Source organism: Anomaloglossus baeobatrachus, chromosome 7 (assembly GCF_048569485.1).
Source record: "Anomaloglossus baeobatrachus isolate aAnoBae1 chromosome 7, aAnoBae1.hap1, whole genome shotgun sequence".
Classification (NCBI taxonomy): Eukaryota; Metazoa; Chordata; class Amphibia; order Anura; family Aromobatidae; genus Anomaloglossus; species Anomaloglossus baeobatrachus.
Genome location: NC_134359.1, coordinates 308,439,241 through 308,459,152, shown reverse-complemented (window position 1 = coordinate 308,459,152; position 19,912 = coordinate 308,439,241). Strand labels below are relative to the sequence as shown.

At 50.2% G+C, this 19,912-nt stretch overlaps 1 protein-coding gene across 1 annotated transcript in view; it reads right to left on the bottom strand.

The window, feature by feature from the left end:
- Positions 1 to 19,912, bottom strand: part of LOC142245719 (integrin alpha-M-like) — a 66,848-nt gene that overhangs the window by 16,385 nt on the left and 30,551 nt on the right. The window contains exons 7-15 of the mRNA XM_075318664.1: positions 10,866 to 11,011; positions 10,477 to 10,624; positions 4,770 to 4,914; positions 3,534 to 3,607; positions 3,103 to 3,235; positions 2,857 to 2,996; positions 1,242 to 1,379; positions 865 to 1,089; positions 582 to 712 (exon numbers count right to left, since the gene is read on the bottom strand). Coding sequence (XP_075174779.1) covers positions 582 to 712; positions 865 to 1,089; positions 1,242 to 1,379; positions 2,857 to 2,996; positions 3,103 to 3,235; positions 3,534 to 3,607; positions 4,770 to 4,914; positions 10,477 to 10,624; positions 10,866 to 11,011 — 1,280 coding nt within the window. The remainder of the gene's footprint in view (positions 1 to 581; positions 713 to 864; positions 1,090 to 1,241; positions 1,380 to 2,856; positions 2,997 to 3,102; positions 3,236 to 3,533; positions 3,608 to 4,769; positions 4,915 to 10,476; positions 10,625 to 10,865; positions 11,012 to 19,912) is intronic.

Below are 19,912 nucleotides of genomic sequence, written 5' to 3'. Positions count from 1 at the left end.
AATTTGCATAGTCTCTGCTGGATTGGTCAGTCCATACGTTGAGAATTCTCCTTTGTGTTCATTATCTTGGGTGTAGACAGGATGTGGCAGCCATCTTTAAAGTTACATATACTAATATATTGTATTAAGGAAAATCACTGAATATATATATACTATATTATATAGTAATTTACTACCTTATATATATATACACACACACACACACACACACACACACACACACACACACACACACACACACACAGTATTTATATAATGTGTTACTAAGAAACAAAAGCATTCATAAATATGTGTTAGGTTACATCAACTAAACTATATATTTGGGTCTGTGAAATGGATGAATTAAGTATTTTTGGTTACTTAATTCTTATCCTCAACACTGGTGAAGCAGGGGAACAAATAGTGTGGTGGCCCAGGAGGCTCACACAAAGGTCTGTATGGTAAAGATGGCCGTTAATGTAGCGACACATCCTCCACTTTCCTGATTACCCAGTTATGGTGTGAAATGATCTTTAGAATCTGTGCGAGACATGACAGAGCAGACCGGTGTTTAATATGAGGGGCGGAGGCCTCATTCTTACCTCAGTATGATGGCGACTCCTTCACCCCCCACCGTCACATCCGGCAGACCATCATTTGTCATGTCTAAGTTACCCGCCAACGACCTTCCAAAGAACTGCACTCCACTTCTCAGCTGACTCCCTACAATGCGCTGGAGAACAAGAGGAAACGTAAATCATCAGTGCATCAAACCAGCAACAGCTGAAAATGGCGCCAATGAATCATGGAGCATGGAGAGGGAGACACTTAGGGAGTAAGCTGCATATCTGCTGCCTGCTGATGTATAATAACCTATATATTTACCTGTATATGAGATGTTCTGAAGCCTCCAACCTTCCCTGGGAAGATATACAAAGCTCCTTGACCATCGTTTTCAATAGGGGCCCCAACGGCAAGATCTGGAAGGCCGTCTGCAGTTAGGTCTGGAAGAACAGTGATGGCTGCACCAAAATGACCCATAGATTGGCTGCTCTCACCCTGAAGAGTCTCACGGCAGGTGAGGGTGTTTGATGTTCTCCGAAGGAACATCTGCTGGGACGAACAATGACGTAAAGCATTGAGTGACCTCAATATACAAATATGGAGAGGAACCACTGACGATCCCAGAGGCACAAGTGACATTCTGCGGGAGGAAGGTCCCATTCAAAGGCTCATGGCTATGAGATAACTAGAAGTCTCACCCGGGTAGAGATGGGGCACACATAGACTCGTCCTCCTGGAGTTACTGGAGAATAATACGTTGGGGCTCCGACCACCAAGACAAAATCTGTTGAAGATGTTTTAACCACGCTCAAGGCTGATCCAAAGTACGATCCAATCTGTAAGAAAAAACAAAATAGTAACCAAAAGCTACAGGCTCCTCCAGAGACAGGTCATGAGTGATTGTACAAAGCTGGAGGGTGCAACGTAGGGAGGAGGAGACCTCCAGAAAAAGTCATAGGTCATTGTACAGTACAGGAGGGCCAACATAAGGAAGAGGACCTCCAAAACAAGTCATGGGTAATCGTACACTCCGCGAGGGCCAACATATGGAAGAGGAGGCCTCCAGAACAAGTCATGGGTAATTGTATAGAACTGGAGGGTGCAGTGTAGGGAGGAGAAGGCCTCCAGAAAAAGTCATAGATCATTGTACAGTCCAGGAGGGCCGACGTAGGGAGGAGGACCTCCAGAACAAGTCATGGGTAATTGTACACTCCGCTAGGGCCAACATAGTGAAGAGGAGGCCTCCAGAACAAGTCATGGATGATCATACAGAACTGGAAGGTGCAGCGTAGGGAGGAGGAGACCTCCAGAAAAAGTCATAGGTGATTGTACAGTACAGGAGGGTCAACATAAGGAAGAGGACCTCCAAAACAAGTCATGGGTAATTGTACACTCCGTGAGGGCCAACATATGGAAGAGGAGGCCTCTAGAACAAGTCATGGTAATTGTATAGAACTGGAGGGTGCATTGTAGGGAGAAGGAGGCCTCCAGAAAAAGTCCATAACACTTGAGGACACAGCCTATGGAGCAGTAATCTTCTAGGTACAAGTCATAGATGTCCATAACACTAGAGGACACAGCGTATGGAGCAGGAATCCTCTAAGTGCCAGTCATAGATGTCCATAACACTGGAGGACACAGCGTATGGAGCAGGAATGCTCTAGGTACAAGTCATAGATGTCCATAACACTGGAGGACACAGCGTATGGAGCAGGAATGCTCTAGGTACAAGTCATAGATGTCCATAACACTGGAGGACACAGCGTATGGAGCAGTAATCTTCTAGGTACAAGTCATAGATGTCCATAACACTGGAGGACACAGCGTATGGAGCAGGAATCCTCTAGGTACAAGTCATAGATGTCCATAACACTGGAGGACACAGCGTATGGAGCAGGAATGCTCTAGGTACAAGTCATAGATGTCCATAACACTGGAGGACACAGCGTATGGAGCAGTAATCTTCTAGGTACAAGTCATAGATATCCATAACACTGGAGGACACAGCCTATGGAGCAGTAATCTTCTAGGTACAAGTCATAGATGTCCATAACACTGGAGGACACAGCGTATGGAGCAGGAATGCTCTAGGTACAAGTCATAGATGTCCATAACACTGGAGGACACAGCGTATGGAGCAGGAATGCTCTAGGTACAAGTCATAGATGTCCATATCACTGGAGGACACAGCGTATGGAGCAGGAATGTTCTAGGTACAAGTCATAGATGTCCATAACACTGGAGGACACTGTGTATGGAGCAGGTCATTGTTGGCTTTTTGAGATCACCGTCATTTCCTCATTTTGTCATCACCTGGTCACCGAGGGCATTGGCTGCTGGCTTCCAGCGTGCGTTCTGTGTGTCCCATCTGAAGACCAAGACTTTCCCAGTGTGTTGGTATCGGGGGGCGCCCATTACGATAATGTCAGATTGTAATTGCAGCACAGAATAACCTTAAAGAAATCCAAAATGTCAGTAAATGCAGATATGAGAATCGAAGCCTAATGTCTGGAGGACGATGCATGGACAGTGCACCAGGACAACAACTGAGATCCTCACCCATGTACGAGTCCTTCATGTCTGACGTATTCTCTGTCACATTTATAAAGGTCGCATTTTCCTGACCAATCCGGTAATTATACGCCCCACCGGTCCAACCATAAGCACCGACTGCCCCGAGGAGGGCGCCATTCTAAGGACAGGAAAAAAACTGATATAACATGAATGTACGAGAGAGGGAGGATCACCTATATATTATATATATAGGGGAGGAGGAGATGTATACATGAGTTATATAGGAGAGGAGAATCTGTCTATATGATATAGAGGAGAAGGATCTGTATACATAATATAGAAGAGGAGCACGTATATAGCTGAGGTATATAGGGGAGGAAGCTTTGTATATATGATATAAGAGAGGATAACTTGTATACATGAGAGTTATAGGTGAGAACCTGTATATGAGGATGATCCAGATATATCTCTCTTACCGGGGTGATGACTGCACTGAATCCTTCCTGTGAATACTCCATCTCAAATGACTGTCCGGTGAGTGACTGTGTACCTGAAGGAACAAGAGAGGTGACGGCTCATATGCAACCGAGGTCACAGATGATGAGAGGCAGTCGGAGGAATGTTTGGCATCAGATCCTGAGTCCTCCTACGAGTTCTTCTGAGAATCCTCCTGAGAGTCCTCACCTGAAAATTCTTCTATGAGTGTGAGTCCTAGTGTGAGTTCTCCTGAAAGTCTTCCTGTGAGTCCTCACTTGCATGTTCTCTTGTGTGTCATCATGAGTGTCCTCATCAGAGTGTCCTCACCTGAGTGTCCTCACCTGAGTGTCCTCACCTGAGAGCCCTCTTGAGAGTCCTCCTGAGAGTATTCCTGAGAGCCCTCTTGAGAGTTCTCCTGAGAGTCCTCCTGACAGTATTCCTGAGAGTCCTCCTGAGAGTCCTCCTGAGAGTATTCCTGAGAGTCCTCCTGAGAGTCCTCCTGAGAGTATTCCTGAGAGTCCTCCTGACAGTATTCCTGAGAGTCCTCCTGAGAGTCCTCCTGAGAGTATTCCTGAGAGTCCTCCTGAGAGTCCTCCTGAGAGTCCTCCTGAGAGTTCTCACTTGAGGGTTCCCCTGTGAGTCCTCCTCAGAGTACTCTTGTGAGTGACACGCCAGATGTTTGTCACATCCATTTACCATTTCTTTCTACACTGGCAGGAGTTGTTCTCAGAGGGGCGGGGGCAGTGAGGGACATTTAGCAGATACAGGGTCTGCAGGGTGTAGACCTAAATTTAGGACTGAAGAAAAAATTCCAGTTTCTAAAATTCCAAAAGTTTCTTCAAAAACAGGCCGTATTGCAGCATTTGGAAGGCGTTGCTTTCATCTTGATTTTTATATCCATTTTTCTAATAAACTTTTGGAATGTTAGAAACTGGAATTTTTCCTCATTTCTGGATATCCACGTTTGATTCAATGGACTTTCCTTGCTTCAGTTGAGCCTGTGGGTGAGCCGGATCTTCCCTTTTCCCAATAGGACTGTCTGCGGAGTCCAGGACCTGTGGAATTGTTTTTGTCCATTCATTCATAGTTGTAGCGGCCAGAACCTTCTCACTAGCTCATCAGCTTCACTGGATCAGGTCTGGCGTCTTTTTTTCCGGGACGAGCGATACTTTCTTTAAGGCCATGCTGATATGTAGAGTGATTGTAGGAGAGCAACGATGACAGGTCACACCAACCTTCAATGGCGAAGATCTTCTGCTGCAGCCCCTTCAGGATGTCGTTCAGAGCGGAGAAGTTAGAGACTTGATAGATGTTATCTCTGGACGAGGCGATCATCAGTAACTCGTTATAGGCTCTGGAAGAGGAGAAGGCATCACCCACCTACGAGGAAAATGAAAAAGGTTTTGGTACCGTGTTAGCCAGTTGAAAAATTATTGATTGCTCTCAGTGAGAGAAACAAAATTAAAATGTTGTAGTTGTGATACCTTTTAATGGCGATTAAAATAAAAATAAAATATGATGTTATAAAGCAGCTTTCGAGACATCTCAGGTCTCTTCCTCAGGCATGGTATGACAAAATAGCTGAAGAAACACATATACAGTGCCTACAAGTAGTCTTCAACCCCCTGCAGATGTAGCAGGTTTACACATTCGGAAGTAACTTGGCATTGTGACATTTGGACTGTAGATCAGCCTGGAAGTGTGAAATGCAGCAAAAAAGAATGTTATTTCTTTTTTTTTTTTTTTAAAATTGTGAAAAGTTTATTCAGAGGTCATTTATTATTCAACCCCTCAAACCCCAAGAATTCTGTTTGGTTCCCCTAAAGTATTAAGAAGAATTTCAGGCACAAAGAACAATGAGCTTCACATGTTTGGATTAATTATCTCTTTTTCCAGCCTTTTCTGACCAAAGGCCTCGTCACACTAAGCAACATCGCTAGCAACATCGCTGCTAACGAACAACTTTTGTGACGTTGCTAGCGATGTTGCTGTGTGTGACATCCAGCAACAACCTGGCCCCTGCTGTGAGGTCACCGGTTGTTGCTGAATGTCCTGGCCCCTGCTGTGAGGTCGCCGGTTGTTGCTGAATGTCCTGGCCCCTGCTGTGAGGTCGTTGGTTGTTGCTGAATGTCCTGGCCCCTGCTGTGAGGTCGTTGGTTGTTGCTGAATGTCCTGGGCCATTTTTTAGTTGTTGCTGTCCCGCTGTGAAGCACAGATCGCTGTGTGTGACAGCGACAGAGCAACAACTGAATGTGCAGGCAGCAGGAGCCGGCTTCTGCGGAGGCTGGTAACCACAGTAAACATCGGGTAACCAAGAAGCCCTGTCCTTGGTTACCCGATACTTACCTTTGTTACCAGCCTCCGCCACTCTCACTGTCAGTGCCGGCTCCTGCTCTGTGCACATGTAGCTGCAGCACACATCGGGTTAATTAACTCGATGTGTGCTGTAACTAGGAGAGCAAGGAGCCAGCGCTAAGCATTGTGCGCTGCTCCCTGCTCTGTGCACATGTAGCTGCAGCACACATCGGGTTAATTAACCCGATGTGTGCTGTAACTAGGAGAGCAGGGAGCCAGCGCTAAGCATTGTGCGCTGCTCCCTGCTCTGTGCACATTTAGCTGCAGCACACATCAGGTAATTAACCCGATGTGTGCTGTAACTAGGAGAGCAGGGAGCCAGCACTCAGTGTGCGCTGCTCCCTGCTCTCTGCACCTGTAGCTCCGTGCGGTGGTAACCAAGGTAAATATCGGGTTGTTTACCCGATATTTACCTTAGTTACCAAGCGCAGCATCTTCCACGCGGCGCTGGGGGCTTGTCACTGGTTGCTGGTGAGCTCACCAGCAACTTGTGTAGCGACGCTCCAGCGATCCCTGCCAGGTCAGGTTGCTGGTGGGATCGCTGGAGCGTCGCAGTGTGACATCTCACCAGCAACCTCCTAGCAACTTACCAGCGATCCCTATCGTTGTTGGGATCGCTGGTAAGTTGCTTAGTGTGACTGGACCTCAATTAAGACCCTCCCCAAACTTGTGAACAGCACTCATACTTGGTCAACATGGGAAAGACAAAGGAGCATTCCAAGGCCATCAGAGACAAGATCGTGGAGGGTCACAAGGATGGCAAGGGGTACAAAACCCTTTCCAAGGAGTTGAGCCTACCTATCTCCACTGTTGGGAGCATCATCCGGAAGTGGAAGGCTTATGGAACTACTGTTAGCCTTCCACGGCCTGGACAGCCTTTGAAAGTTTCCACCCGTGCCGAGGCCAGGCTTGTCCGAAGAGTCAAGGCTAACCCAAGGACAACAAGGAAGGAGCTCCGGGAAGATCTCATGGCAGTGGGGACATTGGTTTCAGTCAATACCATAAGTAACGTACTCCACCGCAATGGTCTCCGTTCCAGACGAGCCCGTAAGGTACCTTTACTTTCAAAGCGTCATGTCAAAGCTCGTCTACAGTTTGCTCATGATCACTTGGAGGACTCTGAGACAGACTGGTTCAAGGTTTTCTGGTCTGATGAGACCAAGATCGAGATCTTTGGTGCCAACCACACACGTGACGTTTGGAGACTGGATGGCACTGCATACGACCCCAAGAATACCATCCCTACAGTCAAGCATGGTGGTGGCAGCATCATGCTGTGGGGCTGTTTCTCAGCCAAGGGGCCTGGCCATCTGGTCCGCATCCATGGGAAGATGGATAGCACGGCCTACCTGGAGATTTTGGCCAAGAACCTCCGCTCCTCCATCAAGGATCTTAAGAGGGGTCGTCATTTCATCTTCCAACAAGACAACGACCCAAAGCACACAGCCAAGAAAACCAAGGCCTGGTTCAAGAGGGAAAAAATCAAGGTGTTGCAGTGGCCTAGTCAGTCTCCTGACCTTAACCCAATTGAAAACTTGTGGAAGGAGCTCAAGATTAAAGTCCACATGAGACACCCAAAGAACCTAGATAACTTGGAGAAGATCTGCATGGAGGAGTGGGCCAAGATAACTCCAGAGACCTGTGCCGGCCTGATCAGGTCTTATAAAAGATGATTATTAGCTGTAATTGCAAACAAGGGTTATTCCACAAAATATTAAACCTAGGGGTTGAATAATAATTGACCCACACTTTTATGTTGAAAATTTATTAAAATTTAACTGAGCAACATAACTTGTTGGTTTGTAAGATTTATGCATCTGTTAATAAATCCTGCTCTTGTTTGAAGTTTGCAGCCTCTAACTTATTTGCATCTTATCAAACCTGCTAAATCTGCAGGGGGTTGAAGACTACTTGTAGGCACTGTACAGTCATATGAAAAAGTTTGGGCACCCCTATTAATGTAACCTTTTTTCTTTATAACAATTTGGGTTTTTGCTATTTCAGTTTCATATATCTAATAACTGATGGACTGAGTAATATTTCTGGATTGAAATGAGGTTTATTGTACTAACAGAAAATGTGCAATCTGCATTAAACTAAATTTGACAGGTGCATAAGTATGGGCACCTCAACATAAAAGTGACATTAATATTTTGTAGCTCCTCCTTTTGCAGAAATCACAGCCTCTAGTGGCTTCCTGTAGCTTTTAATGAGTTCCTGGATTCTGGATGAAGGTAGATTTGACCATTCCTGTTTACAAAACAATTCCAGGTAAGTTTGATGGTCGCCGAGCATGGACAGCCGCTTCACATCATCCCACAGATTTTCAATGATATTCAGGTCTGGGGACTGGGATGGCCATTCCAGAACATTGTAATTGTTCCTCTGCATGAATGCCTGCGTAGATTTGGAGCGGTGCTTTGGATCATTGTCTTGCTGAAATATCCATCCCCTGCGTAACTTCAACTTTGTCACTGATTCTTGCACATTATTGTCAAGAATCTGCTGATACTGAGTTGAATCCATGCGACCCTCAACTTTAACAAGATTCCCGGTGCCGGCATTGGCCACACAGCCCCAAAGCATGATGGAACCTCCTCCAAATTTTACTGTGGGTAGCAAGTGCTTTTCTTGGAATGTTTTTTGCCTCCATGCATAACGCCTTTTTGTATGACCAAACAACTCAATCTTTGTTTCATCAGTCCACAGGACCTTCTTCCAAAATGTAACTGGCTTGTCCAAATGTGCTTTACCTCAGGCGACTCTGTTTGTGGCGTGCTTGCAGAAACGGCTTCTTTCCCATCACTCTCCCATACAGCTTCTCCTTGTGCAACGTGCGCTGTATTGTTGACCGATGCACATTGACACCATCTGCAGCAAGATGATGCTGCAGGTCTTTGGAGGTGGTCTGTGGATTGTCCTTGACTGTTCTCACCATTCTTCTTCTCTGCCTTTCTGATATTTTTCTTGGCCTGCCACTTCTGGGATAACAAGAACTGTACCTGTGTTCTTCCATTTCCTTACTATGTTCCTCACAGTGGAAACTGACAGTTTAAATCTCTGAGACAACTTTTTGTACCTTCCCCTGAACAACTATGTTGAATAATCTTTGTTTTCAGATCATTTGAGAGTTGTTTTGAGGAGCCCATGAGGCCACTCTTCATAGGAGATTCAAATAGGAGAACAACTTGCAAGTGGCCACCTTAAATACCTTTTTTCATGATTGGATACACCTTCCTATGAAGTTCAAAGCTCAATGAGGTTTCAAAACCAATTTAGTGCTTTAGTTAGTCAGTAAAAAGTAGTTAGGAGGGTTCAAATCAAGAAATTGATAAGGGTGCCCATACTTTTGCACCGGTCAAATTTTGTTTAAATGCGGATTGCACATTTTCTGTTAGTACAATAAACCTCATTTCAATCCAGAAATATTCCTCAGTCCATCAGTTATTAGATATATGAAACTGAAATAGCAAAAACCCAAATTGTTATAAAGAAAAAAGGTTAACATTAATAGGGGTGCCCAAACCTTTTCATTTGACTGTATACACAAAACAGGGTAGAGGGATGCATAGTAAAAGGACATTTAAATAAACAAACACTGAGCTTGGAAAGTGAATCCTTAATTAGCTTTGATTAGTGGTGTGAGTTTTATTGTCCCCAATATCCATGTAGGATCAGAGGTCTGGTGAGTCTCTGGAGCTGACCTCTCAGATTTTATAATGAGTCATAAATCCTTCTGAGAGATTGAGTCCTGTGTCCACAGAGTTAAACATTGGGATGAATTTGTATTCCCAGACCCTGCGATGATTCTGTGATCTGAAGTTGCCTTTTAATATGACAACTTTCATGTGGTTTATGTTGTGTCCTGAAGCACAGAAATGTTTGGCCACAGGTAAATGAGGTTTTTTTGTCTGTAATTGTGTGGCAGTGAGATCTCATCCTCGCTCCCAGTCTCTGTCCTGTATCTCCAACATAGAGACCCCCAATAGGACATATAGTGCACAGGATTAAGTACACCACGTTGGAAGAGGAATATGTGAATGTCCCAGGAATCTTATAGTCCTTCTGTGTGTTAGGGATCTGTATCCGGTCTTTGGTCTCCACCTAAGAGGAGGCACAGTGATGGCTGGTGAGACGTGAAGCATCGAATATCATGCTCAACATTAGGAATATGAAATAAGTCACAATAGTGGTGGCCTCAATCTGACCTGAAAGCAAGTTTGAGGGCCTCAAACTGACTTGATAACAAGACTGATGGTTTTAAACCTGACCCAAGGGCAAGACTGATGGCCTCAACCTGACCCAGAGCAAGACTGATGACCTCACCCTGACCCAAAAGCGAGACCTATGGCCTAACCCTGTCCTGATAGTGAAACTGGTGGCCTCACCCTGACTCAAGAGCGGGACTTACAGCTTCACCCTGACCCGAGAGCGGGACTGGTGGCCTCACCCTGACCCGAGAGCAAGGGGACTGGTGGCCTCACCCTATTATGATTTAGATGACACATTCTCTCTGTAGTTGACACTTCTCTTTCCTCGTCTGCTTTTCTAGGTCTAGAGAAATACAGGCTATTCTGAAAAACATACCCCAATAGATATCCGCTGGATCCCGAGTTCCTGGGCTTTTCTTGCTACATCTCTAAAACTAATGCGTTCACCATTGGATTGTCCATCTGTGATGACGATGAGAAGTTTCTGGGTGTATTTCCGTGACTTAGGGATGAATAGCTCATTACTGTGGAAAGAAAAAAGGTGTAATCAGCAACCTGAGAACCCAAACCTCCAAGAACCCCGGATCCAGCGTCCAAGGGACGTCCTCATATGGCAGAGCCTGGCAGTATGATGGTGCCCCATGCCGGATACATGAAATGGGTACATGAACAAGGAAGCCATAACCATTAATGTTCATCCTACCGCCCCCCTCCTGAGAAATATGGTATAAAGCAGATACTAGCCGGTGGGGAGTGGATACGTACACGGCCTTCAGGATGGCGGTGCGAGTCCTTGTAAAACCTCCATTCTGATATCTAATGTTTGTCCCTTCGATCAAATCCTTTTCAGTAGAAAATCTTCTGAAGTTATACTCCACCGTAACATCTTCAGAGTATTGTATCATTGCAAACTGCAGAGGGAGGAGAAGAAGCAGTCACAGGACAGCCAATCACAACCCATCATCACCCATAATTTACATCACCCATAATCCACCACATCATCACCCATAATCCACCACATCACCCATAATCCACCACATCATGACCCGTAACCCACCACATCACCCATAATCCACCATATCACCCATAATCCACCATATCATTGCCCATAATCCACCACATCATCATCAACAAGAGCAGCTGGTTTTGCTCACTTTGTGCAGAGCTCACTGATACCAGTGCGTCCTGTAATAGGAGCCAGTGGGGTAACAAGGCTGATCCTGACATTCCTTGCTCCTGAATCTTCTCCATCACCTGTGCGCAAGTCAGCCAAAAAGGTGAGACCCCGTAATGTTATAGAGCGGGGGGCCAAGTACTCAGGAGCAGAGAAAAGACCCCACCGCTCTGCTGACCCCATAACATTACAGAGTGGGGGGCCGAGTGCTCAGGAGCAGAGGGCAGAAAAGTGCCCACTGCTCTACTGACCCCATACACTGACAAGCAAAAGGGTAACAATGTTTTGCACTTTTGCCTTCCAGCCTCCATATCTCTCTGTCCTCTACAGCTCTGCATTGAGACGTCTTCATCTTATAGATAATCACCTTGGCTTTTCATACATTAATGTGACTTGCAGCTATTTAGCATATATTTAATTCTGCAGATTCTCGTCGCTGCATTGTTACTGTTTTGCTCCATTTCTTCCTGTATACTACAAATCACAACCTGCTCTCACATTCCTTAATAGCTCAGTGTGTTAGTAGGTTGATTCCCAAGTGAATGATCACTGGTTGGAATTGAGGAGCCATGAAGATTTCCCAAGAAAAATCATCCAGCTCCTCGTTGAGGGTCTCTCTGCCAAACTGCCTCATGTGAGCCATGACAGGTGGAGGAATAAGAAATGAAGTCCCTCCATTCACAAGCCAAGAGGTGACGTCCAGGGAAGATATTAGAGTCCACAAGTCGCTCATCACAAGGTCTATCAGTTCTGGAGACACCCGGCAGTGGAGGCGGCTCGTCTGCTCCATAATAGTAACATCACAGACGTCCATGAAGAGCGACGCACGTTACACAAGTCTGGAATGGTGGCCTGAAAAGAGGTGAAGAAGCCACGACTTCAATATATCGTAATAAGAAGGGTCGGCTCGAGATTACAAAGAATAAAGAAAAGTGGAAGATTGGAAACGGGAGATCTGGAGCGATGAGAAGAAAGTCAATAGATGGCTCTGATGGGGGAAATAGGTCTGAAGAAACAAGGGAACAAGGGGCAAACGGATCCAGAAACTGAAGGAATGTGAAGTTCAGTGCAGGACGCCTGTGTCCAAATCCTGCAGGTCAACGGATCCTGTACATTGCGGCCATCCCTCTCCCTGTCCCTCTCCCTATCACTCTCCCTCTCCCTATCACTGTCCCTCTCCCTGTCGCTGTCCCTCTCCCTGTCACTGTCCCTCTCCCTGTCACTGTCTCTCTCCCTGTCACTGTCCCTCTCCCTATCACTGTCCCTCTCCCTGTCACTGTCCCTCTCCCTGTCCCTCTCCCTATCACTGTCCCTCTCCCTGTCCCTCTCCCTATCACTGTCCCTCTCCCTCTCCCTGTCCCTCTCCCTGTCACTGTCTCTCTCCCTGTCACTGTCCCTCTCCCTATCACTGTCCCTCTCCCTGTCACTGTCCCTCTCCCTGTCCCTCTCCCTATCACTGTCCCTCTCCCTGTCCCTCTCCCTATCACTGTCCCTCTCCCTCTCCCTGTCCCTCTCCCTATCACTGTCCCTCTCCCTCTCCCTGTCCCTCTCCCTGTCACTGTCCCTCTCCCTGTCCCTCTCCCTGTCACTGTCCCTCTCCCTCTCCCTCTCCCTGTCACTGTCTCTCTCCCTGTCACTGTCCCTCTCCCTGTCCCTCTCCCTATCACTCTCCCTCTCCCTGTCACTGTCTCTCTCCCTGTCACTGTCCCTCTCCCTGTCACTGTCCCTCTCCCTGTCACTGTCCCTCTCCCTGTCACTGTCTCTCTCCCTGTCACTGTCCCTCTCCCTGTCACTGTCCCTCTCCCTGTCACTGTCCCTCTCCCTGTCCCTCTCCCTATCACTGTCCCTCTCCCTGTCCCTCTCCCTATCACTGTCCCTCTCCCTCTCCCTGTCCCTCTCCCTATCACTGTCCCTCTCCCTCTCCCTGTCCCTCTCCCTGTCACTGTCCCTCTCCCTGTCCCTCTCCCTGTCACTGTCTCTCTCCCTGTCACTGTCCCTCTCTCTGTCACTGTCCCTCTCCCTGTCCCTCTCCCTGTCACTGTCCCTCTCCCTGTCACTGTCCCTGTCCCTCTCCCTGTCCTTCTCCCTGTCCCTCTCCCTGTCACTGTCCCTCTCCCTGTCCCTCTCCCTGTAATTCTCCCTGTCCCTCTCCCTCTCCCTGTCCCTCTCCCTGTCCCTGTCCCTGTCACTGTCCCTGTCACTGTCCCTGTCACTGTCCCTGTCCTTCTCCCTGTCCCTCTCCCTCTCCCTGTCCCTCACCTTCTCCCTGTCTCTCTCCCTGTCCCTCTCCCTGTCCCTCTCTCTGTCCCTCTCCCTGTCCCTCTCCCTGTCCCTCTCCCTGTCCCTGTCTCTCTCCCTCTCCCTCTCCCTGTCCCTCTCCCTGTCACTGTCCCTCTCCCTGTCACTGTCCCTCTCCCTGTCCCTCTCCCTGTCCCTCTCCCTGTCCCTGTCTCTCTCCCTCTCCCTGTCCCTCTCCCTGTCACTGTCCCTGTCCCTCTCCCTGTCACTGTCCCTGTCCCTCTCCCTGTCACTGTCCCTGTCCCTCTCCCTGTCCCTCTCCCTGTCACTGTCCCTGTCCCTCTCCCTGTCCCTCTCCCTGTCACTGTCCCTCTCCCTGTCCCTCTCCCTGTCACTGTCCCTGTCCCTCTCCCTGTCCCTCTCCCTGTCCCTCTCCCTGTCACTCTCCCTGTCACTGTCCCTGTCCCTCTCCCTGTCCCTCTCCCTGTCCCTCTCCCTGTCACTGTCCCTGTCCCTCTCCCTGTCCCTCTCCCTGTCACTGTCCCTGTCCCTGTCACTGTCCCTCTCCCTGTCCCTCTCCCTGTCACTGTCCCTGTCACTGTCCCTGTCACTGTCACTGTCACTGTCCCTGTCCCTCTCCCTGTCCCTCTCCCTGTCACTGTCCCTCTCCCTGTCACTGTCCCTCTCCCTGTCCCTCTCCCTGTCCCTCTCCCTGTCACTGTCCCTGTCCCTCTCCCTGTCCCTCTCCCTGTCCCTCTCCCTGTCCCTGTCTCTCTCCCTCTCCCTCTCCCTGTCCCTCTCCCTGTCACTGTCCCTCTCCCTGTCACTGTCCCTCTCCCTGTCCCTCTCCCTGTCCCTGTCTCTCTCCCTCTCCCTGTCCCTCTCCCTGTCACTGTCCCTGTCCCTCTCCCTGTCACTGTCCCTGTCCCTCTCCCTGTCCCTCTCCCTGTCACTGTCCCTGTCCCTCTCCCTGTCCCTCTTCCTGTCACTGTCCCTCTCCCTGTCCCTCTCCCTGTCCCTCTCCCTGTCACTGTCCCTCTCCCTGTCCCTCTCCCTGTCACTGTCCCTGTCCCTCTCCCTGTCCCTCTCCCTGTCCCTCTCCCTGTCACTGTCCCTGTCCCTCTCCCTGTCCCTCTCCCTGTCACTGTCCCTGTCCCTGTCCCTCTCCCTGTCCCTCTCCCTGTCACTGTCCCTGTCCCTCTCCCTGTCCCTCTCCCTGTCACTGTCCCTGTCCCTCTCCCTGTCCCTCTCCCTGTCACTGTCCCTGTCCCTCTCCCTGTCCCTCTCCCTGTCACTGTCCCTCTCCCTGTCCCTCTCCCTGTCCCTCTCCCTGTCACTGTCCCTCTCCCTGTCCCTCTCCCTGTCACTGTCCCTGTCCCTCTCCCTGTCCCTCTCCCTGTCACTGTCCCTGTCCCTCTCCCTGTCCCTCTCCCTGTCACTGTCCCTCTCCCTGTCCCTCTCCCTGTCACTGTCCCTGTCCCTCTCCCTGTCACTCTCCCTGTCACTCTCCCTGTCCCTCTCCCTGTCCCTCTCCCTGTCCCTCTCCCTGTCACTGTCCCTGTCCCTGTCCCTCTCCCTGTCCCTCTCCCTGTCACTGTCCCTGTCCCTCTCCCTGTCCCTCTCCCTGTCACTGTCCCTCTCCCTGTCCCTCTCCCTGTCACTGTCCCTGTCACTGTCCCTGTCACTGTCACTGTCCCTGTCCCTCTCCCTGTCCCTCTCCCTGTCCCTCTCCCTGTCACTGTCCCTCTCCCTGTCACTGTCACTGTCCCTCTCCCTGTCCCTCTCCCTGTCCCTCTCCCTGTCACTGTCCCTGTCCCTCTCCCTGTCCCTCTCCCTGTCCCTCTCCCTGTCCCTGTCTCTCTCCCTCTCCCTCTCCCTGTCCCTCTCCCTGTCACTGTCCCTCTCCCTGTCACTGTCCCTCTCCCTGTCCCTCTCCCTGTCCCTCTCCCTGTCCCTGTCTCTCTCCCTCTCCCTGTCCCTCTCCCTGTCACTGTCCCTGTCCCTCTCCCTGTCACTGTCCCTGTCCCTCTCCCTGTCCCTCTCCCTGTCACTGTCCCTGTCCCTCTCCCTGTCCCTCTCCCTGTCACTGTCCCTCTCCCTGTCCCTCTCCCTGTCCCTCTCCCTGTCACTGTCCCTCTCCCTGTCCCTCTCCCTGTCACTGTCCCTGTCCCTCTCCCTGTCCCTCTCCCTGTCACTGTCCCTGTCCCTCTCCCTGTCCCTCTCCCTGTCCCTCTCCCTGTCACTGTCCCTGTCCCTGTCCCTCTCCCTGTCCCTCTCCCTGTCACTGTCCCTGTCCCTCTCCCTGTCCCTCTCCCTGTCACTGTCCCTGTCCCTCTCCCTGTCCCTCTCCCTGTCACTGTCCCTGTCCCTCTCCCTGTCCCTCTCCCTGTCACTGTCCCTCTCCCTGTCCCTCTCCCTGTCCCTCTCCCTGTCACTGTCCCTCTCCCTGTCCCTCTCCCTGTCACTGTCCCTGTCCCTCTCCCTGTCCCTCTCCCTGTCACTGTCCCTGTCCCTCTCCCTGTCCCTCTCCCTGTCACTGTCCCTCTCCCTGTCCCTCTCCCTGTCCCTCTCCCTGTCCCTGTCCCTCTCCCTGTCCCTCTCCCTGTCACTGTCCCTGTCCCTCTCCCTGTCCCTCTCCCTGTCACTGTCCCTCTCCCTGTCCCTCTCCCTGTCCCTCTCCCTGTCACTGTCCCTCTCCCTGTCCCTCTCCCTGTCACTGTCCCTGTCCCTCTCCCTGTCCCTCTCCCTGTCACTGTCCCTGTCCCTCTCCCTGTCCCTCTCCCTGTCACTGTCCCTCTCCCTGTCCCTGTCCCTCTCCCTGTCCCTCTCCCTGTCACTGTCCCTGTCCCTCTCCCTGTCCCTCTCCCTGTCACTGTCCCTGTCCCTCTCCCTGTCCCTCTCCCTGTCACTGTCCCTCTCCCTGTCCCTCTCCCTGTCCCTCTCCCTGTCACTGTCCCTCTCCCTGTCACTGTCCCTGTCCCTCTCCCTGTCCCTCTCCCTGTCCCTCTCCCTGTCCCTCTCCCTGTCCCTCTCCCTGTCCCTCTCCCTGTCACTGTCCCTGTCCCTGTCCCTCTCCCTGTCCCTCTCCCTGTCACTGTCACTGTCCCTGTCCCTCTCCCTGTCCCTCTCCCTGTCACTGTCCCTCTCCCTGTCCCTCTCCCTGTCACTGTCCCTGTCACTGTCCCTGTCACTGTCACTGTCCCTGTCCCTCTCCCTGTCCCTCTCCCTGTCCCTCTCCCTGTCACTGTCACTGTCCCTGTCCCTCTCACTGTCCCTCTCCCTGTCACTGTCCCTCTCCCTGTCACTGTCCCTCTCCCTGTCCCTCTCCCTGTCCCTCTCCCTGTCACTGTCCCTGTCACTGTCCCTGGTTTCCGAGCAGTTGAAGCATCCATAGGTTGCGCTTGCTGTAGTGACATTTAGTATTGGTAACTGTAAGCCGCTGTGCTAATTCCAGAGACCCTCAGTTACACCATTGTATTTACACCCTGTCTGTTGAAGCGTAAGGTGGTCTCTGTTTGGGCCACACAGGGGGTCCTTAGGTGAATTTGTTCCTGTAGTTTGTGAAACACATTGGAGGATCTCTGGAGTTAACACCGCGGCGTATAGCCTGTCTATGCATAAGCATAGCACTGACCGGGGAGAAACTGTAAACGCATTTTCCCTGTGAGCCTCTCCCCTATCCCTTCCAGTAAATACTGCTGTGTGGCATTTCTGCCTGGGCCGCAGTCTGTGACTCGCTGGATCTCACTAGGACGTCCGGTCATAACACAATGACAATGAAGTAGAGGAGCTGGATTGTCCCCACAGTCCCCAGACCCCAACCCAATCCAACACTTGTGGGGGAAGAAAAAGCCGTATACAACCCCAGTATACACCAACACTGGGAACATGGAGAAGAATCCGGACCAGTATACACCAACACTGGGGACATGGAGAAGAATCCGGACCGGTATACACCAACACTGGGAATGTGGAGAAGAGACCTGACCAGTATACACCAACACTGGGAACATGGAGAAGAATCCGGACCGGTATACACCAACACTGGGAATGTGGAGAAGAGACCTGACCAGTATACACCAACACTGGGGACATGGAGAAGAGACCTGACCAGTATACACCAACACTGGGAACGTGGAGAAGAGACCTCACCAGTATACACCAACACTGGGAACGTGGAGAAGAGACCTGACCAGTATACACCAACACTGGGAACGTGGAGAAGAGACCTGACCAGTATACACCAACACTGGGAACGTGGAGAAGAGACCTGACCAGTATACACCAACACTGGGAACGTGGAGAAGAGACCTGACCAGTATACACCAACACTGGGGACATGGAGAAGAGACCTGACCAGTATACACCAACACTGGGAACATGGAGAAGAGACCTGACCAGTATACACCAACACTGGGAACATGGAGAAGACACCTGACCAGTATACACCAACACTGGGAACGTGGAGAAGAGACCTGACCAGTATACACCAACACTGGGAACATGGAGAAGAGACCTGACCAGTATACACCAACACTGGGGACATGGAGAAGAGACCTGACCAGTATACACCAACACTGGGAACATGGAGAAGAGACCTGACCAGTATACACCAACACTGGAAACATGGAGAAGAGACCTGACCAGTATACACCAACACTGGGAACATGGAGAAGAATCCGGACCAGTATACACCAACACTGGGGACATGGAGAAGAATCCGGACCGGTATACACCAACACTGGGAATGTGGAGAAGAGACCTGACCAGTATACACCAACACTGGGAACATGGAGAAGAATCCGGACCGGTATACACCAACACTGGGAATGTGGAGAAGAGACCTGACCAGTATACACCAACACTGGGGACATGGAGAAGAGACCTGACCAGTATACACCAACACTGGGAACGTGGAGAAGAGACCTCACCAGTATACACCAACACTGGGAACGTGGAGAAGAGACCTGACCAGTATACACCAACACTGGGAACGTGGAGAAGAGACCTGACCAGTATACACCAACACTGGGAACGTGGAGAAGAGACCTGACCAGTATACACCAACACTGGGAACATGGAGAAGAGACCTGACCAGTATACACCAACACTGGGAACATGGAGAAGAGACCTGACCAGTATACACCAACACTGGGAACATGGAAAAGAGACCTGACCAGTATACACCAACACTGGGAACGTGGAGAAGAGACCTGACCAGTATACACCAACACTGGGAACGTGGAGAAGAGACCTGACCAGTATACACCAACACTGGGAACATGGAGAAGAGATCTGACCAGTATACACCAACACTGGGAACATGGAGAAGAGACCTGACCAGTATACACCAACACTGGGAACGTGGAGAAGAGACCTGACCAGTATACACCAACACTGGGAACGTGGAGAAGAGACCTGACCAGTATACACCAACACTGGGAACGTGGAGAAGAGACCTGACCAGTATACACCAACACTGGGAACGTGGAGAAGAGACCTGACCAGTATACACCAACACTGGGGACGTGGAGAAGAGACCTGACCAGTATACACCAACACTGGGGACGTGGAGAAGAGACCTGACCAGTATACACCAACACTGGGAACGTGGAGAAGACACCTGACCAGTATACACCAACACTGGGAACATGGAGAAGAGACCTGACCAGTATACACCAACACTGGGAACATGGAGAAGAGACCTGACCAGTATACACCAACACTGGGATTGTGGAGAAGAGACCTGACCAGTATACACCAACACTGGGAACGTGGAGAAGAGACCTGACCAGTATACACCAACACTGGGAACATGGAGAAGAGACCTGACCAGTATACACCAACACTGGGAATGTGGAGAAGAGACCCGACCAGTATACACCAACACTGGGAACGTGGAGAAGAGACCTGACCAGTATACACCAACACTGGGAACATGGAGAAGAATCCGGACCAGTATACACCAACACTGGGAACATGGAGAAGAGACCTGACCAGTATACACCAACACTGGGAACGTGGAGAAGAGACATGACCAGTATACACCAACACTGGGAACATGGAGAAGAGACCTGACCAGTATACACCAACACTGGGAACATGGAGAAGAGACCTGACCAGTATACACCAACACTGGGAACATGGAGAAGAGACCTGACCAGTATACACCAACACTGGGAACGTGGAGAAGAGACCTGACCAGTATACACCAACACTGGGAACGTGGAGAAGAGACCTGACCAGTATACACCAACACTGGGAACGTGGAGAAGAACCCTGACCAGTATACACCAACACTGGGAACGTGGAGAAGAGACCTGACCAGTATACACCAACACTGGGAACGTGGAGAAGAGACCTGACCAGTATACACCAACACTGGGAACGTGGAGAAGAG